This window comes from Ooceraea biroi, chromosome 4 (genome assembly GCF_003672135.1).
Source record: "Ooceraea biroi isolate clonal line C1 chromosome 4, Obir_v5.4, whole genome shotgun sequence".
NCBI lineage: Eukaryota > Metazoa > Arthropoda > Insecta > Hymenoptera > Formicidae > Ooceraea > Ooceraea biroi.
In genome coordinates, this window is record NC_039509.1 from 13,735,645 (window position 1) to 13,748,165 (window position 12,521).

Below are 12,521 nucleotides of genomic sequence, written 5' to 3' on the forward strand. Positions count from 1 at the left end.
GTTTACCAGGATTTTCTATATTGCATGTTTATGTTGAATTTATTTCCCAATAGCTCCCGATGTGGCAATTTATAATTGATGTTATTCCATATCGCGATAGAAATTTTACACTTTTGAATATAGCACCGTAGATGTAATGAAATCGTGTACAAGTGCATGTACCATATATTGCATGCCAAAACGAAAATCATTCTGTTTTGCTAGTCAATAAAGAGACCATTGTACTTGTTTTCCGCAGCGTCACACGGGAGAGAATGTTTAATGGTGTTTTCATTTTGAATACAAAATTCATTTTCAGCAAATCAACAATCGATGTTCGAATTTGCAAGCTGATATTTTTTCATGACAGTTCCGTGTTTTTGGAGATTGACGTATAAAACAGATAAAACAGTATTTTAACATTATTTAGAGAAAAGTAAAATATTCTCGAAAAAAAGAATCTTTCACAAATAGATTTGAATGAGTTAAAGAAAAATAAATTGTTAGGGTTTAAAAAAAACTTAAAGATTTCGAAGGATTTGTCTTTGAGATGATAGTGTAACTTATCAAATTTTTTAATCACATACGAGCGATCCTTCACGTAAAAAACGTGACAAGCATGATGCCGGACGCACAATCAAGTCAGAGTACGAAACGATTCAGTCGTTAAGACGGAATGGTTACATCAGCGGTTCCTGACGAACCAAGTATTAATAAAGGAAGCAGAAATCTTGATTGCAACCTTCGCTGATCGACTTCCGTTCATCCAATCAGCTAGATCGAAACGAGAGATTCGTATAAATGAAATTAAGTAAGTTTTACAACCGAAGGTAATAGATGATGATAAAAATTCTAATGTTTCTTCAAAACAATTGTTTTAAAATAATTTCTCATACATATTTTCAATTCAATAAATATAAAAACATTATTATAGGATATATAGAAATGTTTTGCATAATATATTATTGTTTGGAATATTATTATAATTTACAAAATTGTATTATTATGATTTACAAAACCAATTATAATATAGTAAAAAGCAAAATTAGGCAAAGCTTGATTAGATCTATAAAATTATATTTAATGGATAAAATTTTACTTCTATAATACATAAAGTGTAATAAAGTGCAAAGTGAGTCTTAATTATTAAAAATTAAGTAATTAATCACATCATTTAGACCATAATTTAGAAAAATTCTTTTCTGCTTAAGATACGATGCTAAATTATAAGTGTAACATACAGTAGAAAAAAATCAATATCAACCATATCGCGATTGGAAGAAAAAGCGATTGTGCGCAATTTCACGTCTTGGAATATTTGTGGTAACACATGTGCGACATTTTCAGAGATGCTTTGTCCATACATATTTTAGTGATTTATACGTCAATTCACTCTCAGGGAAGCACGCGCGAGTTGGGGTCATCGATTTAGCTCAACGACATTGAAGACGATGATGGAGATCAAGCAGGTTTTCCTGAAAACGCGCGCCGAGTTTGGCAAGCAGTGCATCTTCAACTTTTATGGACCGCACATGGATGAGGAGATCAAGCCGAATCCAGATGAGATGACTAATTATAAAGTCAGGACTCACTGCAACGCTGGAGTGCAGAACACCAAGCAACTTGCACTGCACGAGGTTAATCTCACGAGTGACAACTTAGTAATGACACGGATATGATATATGTAACGAATGTATAATATTTTATATTTGTAATTCCCAACGTCGATTGATCATCCAATAATCGTCAAAATCCTTACGCAGAATTTGCATAACGACACGACTAACTTCGTAAATGAACACGAAACATAAATCAATGCAGGAGAAGAAATTTATCTCTTGGAAAAGCTGCGGGATTGTTTGTTCGCGTTCGAGTTGCAAAATTGCGTGTACAAAGTTGCCGCGGCAAGTTGAACGACGGCGGTCGCTCCAGCGTTACAGCATCAAATCAGATGTAAAGGGGAACGCGTACTACACCTTGCTGCGCATCCACAGTTCGGGAACTCTACTAATATATTCAAAAATCAACTGCGTTTTACTTTAACGGAAGTAGACGCAGCTTGCGGTAAAATTGGCGTCAGGCTGACGCGCTCGACGGCGCAGCATCCGTGCGGCTCGCAAACTTCGCTGCCTGACGCCGGGAGCGTGCAACTTTCCGTAATGTTGAAAGACGGTATCTCATGTGAATTTTACGCGCGGTCCCAACCGCACTACTTCGTTTTACATCGAGGTAGCTGAAAGCGAAATGTTCGACAGTGCTCGAGCAACAATTTCGTATCTCATATTTTACATCTCGTAATTCCGCCGTCACATTTACACGGTATTCTAAAACTTCGATGTGTACTTAGAACGAATTAAGCATTAATACAATATGCGCGTAAATTTTCATAAAGTCTGTAATATAGTGAACAGCGTGTGCGCACCATAAATATGCAACTTCGCATTTGAATTCTTATAAATCTTTTATGAATACTTCATCTCAATATTATTATATATTCAAGTAAATATATATCGTAATTGTAGGTTCCTCCGATCGCACAGAAATTATTTGCTTTTATTTATTTCATATTTTATTTTATAATATTTTCCCTCACAAAATTAATTATTTTATTTTCATTAATTTTTAACTTATTTTATCTCTGAAATAAATTTGTGAAAATGACGAGCAAACATAATCGCTAGCGGTCGACGATTTAAGAGAAATTTTAATTTGCTTTATTGTTAATGTTATATTGAGCAAACACTATAGATAACATTATATGAAACAAATGGAAATGGAGTTGTTCGAGCGGGTATGATTTGCCGATCATTCCCTTAGAATACCACGTTATCGTCCCAGCAACCATTCCTCTGAAATTCCAGGCTCAGACTGTCGGCGCCGAGACGAAGAGCAGCGGAATGTTTCACTTCGAGGGTGGTTGGCCGAAGGAAATCAATCCGAGGGATGAGGAAACTACAGCGAGGTTTCGGAGACGAATCGAGAAGGACGAGGATTGGGCGCCGAAATTGCGCAACTTATTCCAAGTAAATTGCTACGGCGAATTTCTCTATTCAACGGAGAAATATCTTGAAATTAATGTAAGATTGATGAGAATCCTGTAGGGATGTATTGTAACTTCGCGAACATACCAGCTTTCGTCTACTAATATTTTGCTTTACTTTATTCGACAAAATTTACGATTTTTTCTTCTTTTATACAGCAAATGGAACGTAATATCCTTCAGAACGGTGCACTTAACATATATCAACACTATTTCGACGATATGGTTCCCACGGAACTAGTAAAACCACGTAGCCTCAGGTGAAAATTTCATTTCCGTCATGTTATATCTGTATTTTATCTATCATCAAATATTTTGTATATTTTATGTACGTCTCAAACGCACATAGTTGATATTACACAAAAAGAAACATAGTTGATATTAACGAAAAGGGAGGAAAAGAGAAAGATATGAAACATTTACATCGCGCAAGATTTGGCGAGAGATCATAATCACGTAAAACGGCGAACGTCACAAATTTAATCTTAATTCTTGATTAAAGAAGAAGGATCGCTTTCATTATCATACAACATCGATAACATGCTCAGTATATTCCGTGATTCCAGATGGACAATTTTAAAATGTATATATTCGTGGGGAGGACACAAGAACAACTATACGTCGGTTCGACTATCAAAAGATTTAAAATTTAAACCTGGTCCAAGCCCGAAGGTATCTGAACATATGTCCGGCATACTACGGAATCGCAGTGGACGTGAATTATGCATCCGCCGCTAAATTTACTTTTCCCCTATTTTAAACTACTTTGAAGAACTCGTTTTAAATTAACGATTTTCACGTGGAAGTTGCAGGCAGCTCCAAACTATTTTGTAGCTTACGCGAAACTGTTTTCAATTGAAGTAGAGAGTATCGATATTTTTTTATTAGCGTAAAAGCGTTTTGATAAACAAAGTGAAACGATGCGTATTAAATTCAATATTATAATCGTTATAAAAAAAGGTAGAGGATGCACGACGCGCACGTACATAATAGAAGATAATGTAGGAAATTCGTACAATATAAATATTTGTCACGATACACATTCATGAAATGCTGTATTTTATGTGCTAGACGGATTTCTGTCGCAAAAATAATCACAATAAAACTTGCAAAATGTGGAATTCATATTACACCTCGAAATATAAAAATCCCAAATTTTATGTCCAACAATAATGTTTCACATTATTTTACATTTGTACGCATTGTTTTAATTAAAATATTTACAAATGTATAATTTTTACTATCAAAGGTTAAGTGACAATTTGTGAAATTTGCGAAATTTCAGAACGGTGAATGTCTACGAGGATCCTCAAACGCCGACGAGACCTGTAAATGACATATCTTGGTCACCAGACTCGGGTAGTAAAATGGTGGTCTCGTACTGCTTCTTGGAGTATGAAATCGAGCAGGATTATAACAACATCGTGTATATCTGGCAGATTGGTAAATGAGAAAAGCGCTAATTGCATCAAACATGATTGCGACAATATTGATGATTAAATAATTTTGCGAATATTGCGCAACCCGAATCAATAACGATTCGAATCGCGAAACAACGACAGTTCTTTATATCGCGCGCGAATACATCTGCAATGCATAATCATTTTACTAAAACAATAATTGCGCGCTGTATGTAAACATTATATGAAAGTACCTCTCACTGCTCGTGATAAAAATATAAATTCCGAGCGTGTGACAATGAATAATATAAACTTTTTGACAGAATAAATATATGGTACTTATCGTATAAAATGCATACATTGCAGTGCAGTATGTAATAGTATCGCCAGATATCGGAGCGGAAATAAATGGCTAGATATATAACTCTGGAAAAAATTGATGTTTTATGTCTCGAAGATAAAGTTAGGTTAAAAACTCCCATGCAAAATCCAATTTCGATTGAATATGTGTATACATTCATAGTCAATTCTGCATGCACAGCATATCCATTCAGCACTCGATACAAGGTTAATCGATCATTAATACATTGTTACGGATTCATTAAAGTTATTGTTATTTACTACAATGAACCATCTGAATCATAAATGCCACGCTCGTTCCACAACGGGCAGTCATCTTATTTTTTTAACGAACGGAATGTTAGTCAAACAACATGCCCAAAAAAATTGGGCAGAGCGAATTCAACGATATTATATTTCGGGCGTATTAAAAACGCAATGCAGTCGTATTTTATTCACAGCGTATCTATCTGCGTGTGTTTTCCAACGGTGCGCCACTAATGGCTTGAAATCCGATTTAGCAAGCACAATTTTTAAAATATTTTTTAAATAACGCAACGATTTTCCATTCGTTTGCACGTTTGATACGTCAACGGCGACGTCACGTCCGACTGTTCGAAAAACGCACGGCAGACAATCCTAATAAGCCCTGGATGACGTTGAAGGCCCCATGCGCCACGGTGGTCAGCGAATTTAATCCCCGGGATCCCTCTGTACTTGCCAGCGGCCTGATGTCAGGCCAAGTTTGCAGCTGGGACGTTAGGACTGGCACCACTCCGGTTCAGACGTCTCATCGTCAATTCAGTCATAGGTAATCCCGACACGAACACGTCTGAGTGCGACGTTGGAACTTTGGCTTACATAATTCAGCGCCGGTGCGTTGTCCTGTTCCTGGTCCGCCTAAAGCGCGTTTTGAGTTCGCGCGCGCCTCGTGATGAATAAATAAAACGCGTCTGCCGCGCATTGCCGTCCTCAATTAAATCCCATTTCGTTTCCGTACCGCGTTTGTCACCGCGCGTGAGTTTGCTTTAATGTTTTATTCACACGCGGCTGAAGAAGCGTCTCAGACATCTCACTTTGCTTCTAGGAAAAATGCGGTAGTGATTGCATAAAAAGGATCAATTTACTTTCATAAAACATGTTCTGTTTTTGAATGCATTATATTATACAATAACAAAATCTTCTATTTTCAGAGACTGCACAAAGGTAGTAAAGTGGATCACGACGAAGAGTAATACGGAGTTCTTTTCGGGTTCTTTGGACGGCCGGGCCATGTGGTGGGACACCAGGAGGCTGCGAGCGCCAACCGAGGTCCTCGTGTTCGATCTTCAGACGCCGAACGAGCCGCAGATGGACCAAGCGATCGGAGTCTCATCGGCGGACTTCGAACCTAGCGTGAGCGCGAAGTTTATGTTCGGTCTGGAGAATGGTGTCGTAATCAGTGGTTCGAGAAAGGCGAGGACTCCGGCCGAAAAACTAGCTTTGAGATTCGACGCTCATTTTGGTCCTGTCACCGCAGTCGATCGCAGCGGCTTCAATCCCAAGATCTTCCTAACCGTCGGCGATTGCACAGCTCGTGTCTGGGCGGAAGACAGCAAAGACGACAATCTTGTATCGACGAGGTATTTCTTTTACGTTTTTCTGAATGATCCGTTTGACAGACCGATATTATCTCTGCAGTCTGCTTCAGCTCAATATCGCTGTTTTTTATTTTCGTATTTGGAATTAATATTGTATAGAAATATACATTGCGTACACAAATGCATATTGATAATTGCTGGACCCAGGAGGTGTATTATTAATTAATGTTTAATGTTGATATATCCGCATAAATATATTAATCTTTCATATTTTCCGAGGCAGTATTGATCCTTGTAATAGCATAGCTGAATCAACAAACGTAAAATCAACGAATATGTATATTACATAAACGTTTGCTAATTAATACAAATCAATTAATTAGTATAATAAACGCCGATTGATTTAATTATATTTAATAAATTGAAAAATTATTATTGCCAATTTTTAGATTTATAAAAGAGGGCCCCGTCGGTGGTTGTTGGAATAAAACGCGGCACTCGTTATTTTACGTGATGACAAGTGCCGGAGTGCTGATGGTGTGGGATCTTCTGGTGGGTCTACGCGACCCGATCCTGGCAGTGAAGCTCTGTGAGCAAAGATTGACTGCGATCGCAGCACACGAGACAGGCGCTTTACTAGCCGTCGGAAATTCCGCCGGCAACGTTTACCTCGTCGAGTCGACGGAAGCGTTATATTCGTTCGATAAAAATGACAGGAACGATTTCACATCGGTGAGCGAGCGGCCCTGCCTTTTCACGATAAACTCGTAATGCGAAATCAATTCGCGAAAAATTTAAAAGCAGCGTATTATAGATTTGCATGGCATCCGATAGTAACGTTGTGAGATGCAATCCGTAGTGCGACACAAATGTTACAAAATTAATTCCCTTTTGTGGATGTTTTTCACCCAATGTTTAGTATACTATAATTAAATTTTGCGTATATATTCTAATTCTTCATTTGCATTTTACGGAATACCATACCAGTACTTGGAAAGGTGTTCGCGTTTCGTGAAGGCGATAGACACGCGCTTGAAAGAAATAAAATTGGCGAGAACTGCCATGGAGCAAGTCTCAGATCTCACATTGGAGGAACTAAGAAACAAAAGGAAGGAGAAACGAAAGACGCACGACAAATTAAAGGAGAAAGACCGCCGGGAGAGAACCAGAATTTCATCCAAGAAGAAGACTAAAGATGAATTTCCTGAACTTCATGAAATCGAGGAGAGATTCTTCGAGATCGTCAAGAAGGTAATATCAAACTGATTTAAAAACTTTTGCAATACTTTTTCATCATAATCAAGATTAAATTTACATATATAGTTAGTTTGTATCAATTAACATAAATGTCGGACCAAACTTTATGCAGATATACAATGCATCGCAGAAAATATCGTTAAATAATAATTATATCTGACAAAATTTTATTGCAATTTTTGGAAATGTGTACCCAAAACTACAAATTATAATACATGATAGTTTACTGTTTCATTATTTAATCCGTCTTTAATCTACATCACATTTTTACGCAGGAGAAACAAAAATACGAAGAGGATGATTTAGATTTGACGCCTTCGAAAATGATGCGATCCATGAAGAAACTCAATCGAAAGACCGAAAAGGATCCGAGCCTGGTAATAGATGAGCCGAAAATAGACGAGCCAATGAAGCCACTCCAAAAAATGCTGATTCCGAAGAAGGCCGAGATTGCAATACCTGACATAGCGCCGGAAACAGCGCGGGACGATGAAGAAGAGAAGGCGGAAGAGCCTTTGCCACTGTTAACGGAAGCAGTCGTGGAGAAGGAAATCCCCGCAAAGGAAATTAGCAAGAGGAAACGTAAGAGGAGGAAGAGGCGACCAAGACGTGTCGCTTTCAGGTTGCCGAGACCGTGCAAAGTTGGTGTCTGCAAGCCTGACATATGTTGCCGCAGGATCTCGTTCCGAAAATTACGGAGTAGGTATGTGCATGGATTTAGTGTTGGCAGAGCGTATAACTTTCCTCAAAAGAATACGTTGTCTATAGAAATAATTTTAAGCACACAGAAAGATTTCAGAAACTTCTGGCGAAAGTTCTACGATGTTAATTGATTTATCCACGAAAACTTCAATTATAAAGATACTTTAATCGTATTCTTAGCTATGTTCCTGTCATCAATCTAAAATTACCTCATACATTTTAACAACAACGTCAAGGTATCGACAACTTTTCAAAAAACATTGCTTATTCTTTACTACGTTTATATTCATTTTATGAATGCTGAAACTTTTTAGAAGTATGCTACACTTTTCTCATATTAGCCTTTAACAAAAACTTTGACGCCTTTTTTATATTAGATGCTCAAGGAACTCAATATCGTTAAGGTGTTTAGTGGCTTTCAAGATTCCCTGACGTTGTCAAAATTCGAGTGTCGCGCGCTTCAACTTAAAGTCTGATCCAACTATCGATCCTCTTTCAACTTTAAAATCCGCGAGTGAAGCATATTGAACCGCTAACGCTTAGGTTCGCAGATCAGGCGGTCAAAGATCATGAGAAATGGATTCGGGACGAGGTCAGGGCGAGGACGTTGATCGAAGGTAAAGACAAAATGAGACGTAAAAAGATCAGGTCTTGGACGACACTCTTGCGCGATTATAAGCGCGAAAGGCCAACTACAAAGTGCAGCAAGAAAGAAAGAATGAATTTTCTCCGGGAGACAATGGCACTGCGCGAGGAATTCGCGGAAGATGTGAGGAGAGCTAAAAGGGAGATTCGGGAAATCACGAGGAGCAGCAAGGCAGCGACAAGAACAAGGATGCTCGCCGGGAAAGCTTTGGAAAGCAAGTTAGTTCCGGTCGTAGCCTTTTCGGTATTACACCTCGACTATTTTGGGGGATTTAGGATTCTCTTTACGAGGGATTTCGTTTCGTATCTTTGGATTCGACCGAGAGCGTCTTATCTCTCTCTAATCTCTCTCTAGATATAATTTTTTTTCTATTTAAAACTATATAAAATTCTGTTTCTCGACGAGAAGAGTTCGCGCGGAAGGTCGCTACGGTGCCACGCGATTTCCTCGTCATTTCGAGAATCCGCGAATTCCGGAACTGAATTTCCCTCGTCGTTCGATTTACGGCTGCCGATAATTCAGCCGCGATATTCCACACAGCGCAGCGACGCCGGAAAAATCTCAAGACACTCCACGAGGATCGAAAAAGGACGACGAAGACCGTGCCAAGGAGGTCACGAGCACGACGAAGAGGATCGTCGCAGCGCGGAAAGCCAGAAAGGTGTGTCGTGCGGCTCTCATGATGGATCCTTGCGCTCCTTGGAAACCACCGTCGCTCGCAAAAGATCTGCACACACTCTTGCGAGGTCTCCCGCCGGAATCAATCGAGGAAAAGGTGAGACCGGGGATGGCTTACTTGAAGGAAATCGAAGCTGCTCACAGAGATTATCCAAGGATCTCCGACTTCCACTCCATTGACTGATGTATTATCCGTTATCAGAAGCGTTGTTTTCTTTTTCTATTTTTTTAATACCAGTGCTGCAGCATATGGGTTATCTTTGAAGTGTTACTTCTATTTTTTTGTTCTACTATAAATAATACCGATATATCTCTTGTATGCATCCTGTGTATACCATGTGTATGCGTTATAGTGAATAGTGTCTTTTTTTCATTGCAACTTCTATCTATTTTTATTTAGTTTAACTAAAAATCGTAAATATTCAATTCAATTTGTATACTAAATGCGAGAAACTTATAATCGATGTCCAATCCACTGTATTTTATTAGTTATAATAGTTTGACATAGTTTAACGTTAAATGTGCAATGGCAACTTGTAATTAAAAAGCTAGGGTAAATAGAAAGTCTTCTTTACGTTAGCAATAAATATAATTCGTCCGTATTATATCTTTCCGTCATGTTCATTACAATCTCCATTAAACGTCTTCTTTACTTTCTTAAGTAAATCGCGTCGTTGCTGCGTCATCGATAACAATCCCTCTCAATTTTCCGTGATCTCATGGAAAACCAGGTCGTGCAAACTGACTTAATCCCACTCGCCCAGGGCTATGTGGCGATTCGTATTTATTATCGCCGGTCGAGAGGGAATGATGAAAGGAAAATCCTCCCGGGTCTCTTCGAGAGGGGATCCGGAGATGATAAACTCGCGAAGGAAGAGCTAACATTCATGATCCGATTCCGGTGGACCGAACAGTGCGGGATGACAGGAAGGAATGACATTTCCTAAAACATGACAGCAAAACATGACGTTCAAGCTTGATTTCCGGCAATTCAACCACCCCGTTTTTCCGGACGCCCCTCGCGTCCGCTCGCGCGCATACATGAACGTGTAAGCAACAGCACGGCGAAGAACTGGAGTACGATATAGCTCCGCAAATCGCACACTATCCTCGTCGAGCACGTTTGCAGACAGAACTTTGTAGCGCTTTAACGTAACGTTGAAACGGAAGTTTTCTCTCTGGCGCGCGCAATTTCGGTTTTCCGCCACGGAGAATGAACGGCGATTCAGAATGGGTACATTGGTGCTGTGCATGTACTTTTCGTTAAGCCACGAATTCTTTGACACACGTTCCGAGAGCGGGTTTTCTCGATGAAAGTTTAACGTGCTGAGTAACGCTGTCGTACCCTACTTCTTTTTTCATTTAACGTCGAACTTCTCTCTAATCTCTTATCGTATAACCACGTATCGAAGTAGTTCGCATCGCAAGATTATATTACCGTAGTTGCTCGTTTTCGCAAATGACGCTGAGAAGCATCGCGTACGAGCGGAGCACTCGCGGCTCGATTGCTCGCCGATCGTCACTCGAGAAACGGCTGACATTGGAAAAAGCAAGTGAGTGGAAATTTTATCAGTTAACTCCACGGGCAACAAGAGAGTGCTCAGTATAAGGGAATCCTGAGGTTTCTCTGGCGTTCATTGAAAAATAATTGTTTATTGTTCAGCAAGTGTTCGCGAATTTCCTTCGTCCCGTACGTGCTATCTCGCGAGCGACGATTTGATCGCGGTTGATTGTAGCGCGAACATCACTTTGAAACGCTTTCGTGGTGTGTAATTGTAATTATGCGATACCATTGGGGCATTGTTCATTGGAGCTTAACGACCACTGCGGTAGTCGAGATATCATAATTGCGATTTAATTATTACGTTAATCAGGAAGCGAAATCACGAGTTACACATGTACGAATTACAAATTATATTGCCGGCTATTAATCAACATCGTTTTGAAGGTTGCTAGTTAACATAATTTCCTATTGCGAATAATCCAATTATCTAATTTGCTTTTTGCGAGTATTTCGTATTTTTATAATTATTTACAATTTACAATTTACATTGTGTATATATATATATATATATATATATATATATATGTATACAATATGTATAGAATTAAATTACAAATTACAAATATGTTATGCGTATGCACGAATTTGTACAAAATAAATAGTTGCGGATTGTCATAATTCAGATGGGATTCATGGGGTCACGGAGAATCTTTAAGTTCAGGCGCTTTAAAAGCGGCGCGAGTCAAGCTGCAGTCGCTGGAAATATTTCAGGATGTCGGCCCGGTGAACGCCGCATATTGCGACGAATTATTCACGTTGCAATTTCCAAGGGAAATCCCTATGGCGCGCGCGTAACGGCCGAACGTGTCGCCGATCAGGGACGTTCTCGTTCGTCGACGGTCAGACGTGAACTCAGTAAAGAATGTCGCGCAGGAAGTCGCGAGTAAGAACAGCGGACGATCCGCGAAACCCCTGGCGACGATTCCATTCGTTCCAGGACGAAATTCTTTCTTTTTTTTGTGTGTGAGACCTCGCGCTGTGGCATCGACGTATGCGAGTTTTTCAGAAACGCAATTTCCTTCGATTACTGGCTCCTTTAATTATTCAGGTCATTCCTTCAATTCAGTTGTGTGCGCGTTTACATGTACACTCAAGAATTTATGCTAAAATACTTGGAGGGTAAAGCAAAACAATAAACAGAAAAATGGAACAGAGAAATGAAGTTCTAGAGTAGAAAGAATTTTATTATAAATTTATTGGCAATCAAGTTCGTTTGGCTTTTCAAGGCAAAATTCAGAGAAATATTTTCTGTTAATATTGAAAGAATTATGTTTGAAGTAAATCCAAACAAACTTGATTGCCATTGAGATGGAGATATAATAATAACTCTGATTTA

At 39.0% G+C, this 12,521-nt stretch overlaps 2 protein-coding genes across 4 annotated transcripts in view; one reads left to right on the forward strand and one right to left on the reverse strand.

Annotated features, from left to right (window-relative positions):
* Nucleotides 1-12,521, reverse strand: part of LOC105278329 (furin-like protease 1) — a 220,195-nt gene that overhangs the window by 63,435 nt on the left and 144,239 nt on the right. The window lies entirely within an intron of this gene.
* Nucleotides 1,017-8,932, forward strand: LOC105278319 (dynein intermediate chain 2, axonemal). The gene is made up of 9 exons (XM_020031333.2): nucleotides 1,017-1,616; nucleotides 2,841-3,002; nucleotides 3,179-3,279; nucleotides 4,305-4,462; nucleotides 5,392-5,569; nucleotides 5,952-6,380; nucleotides 6,788-7,070; nucleotides 7,326-7,589; nucleotides 7,871-8,932. Exons 1-9 carry the CDS (start codon nucleotides 1,431-1,433, stop codon nucleotides 8,426-8,428), a joined length of 2,319 nt encoding a protein of 772 aa, XP_019886892.2. The 5' UTR covers nucleotides 1,017-1,430; the 3' UTR covers nucleotides 8,429-8,932.

Coding starts and splice junctions, on each gene's coding strand:
- LOC105278319 (XM_020031333.2), top strand. CDS start 1,431: ATGATGGAGATCAAGCAGGTTTTCCTGAAAACGCGCGCCGAGTTTGGC. Junction 6,381..6,787: donor GACAATCTTGTATCGACGAG/GTATTTCTTTTA, acceptor GCCAATTTTTAG/ATTTATAAAAGAGGGCCCCG. Junction 7,071..7,325: donor ACAGGAACGATTTCACATCG/GTGAGCGAGCGG, acceptor ATACCATACCAG/TACTTGGAAAGGTGTTCGCG.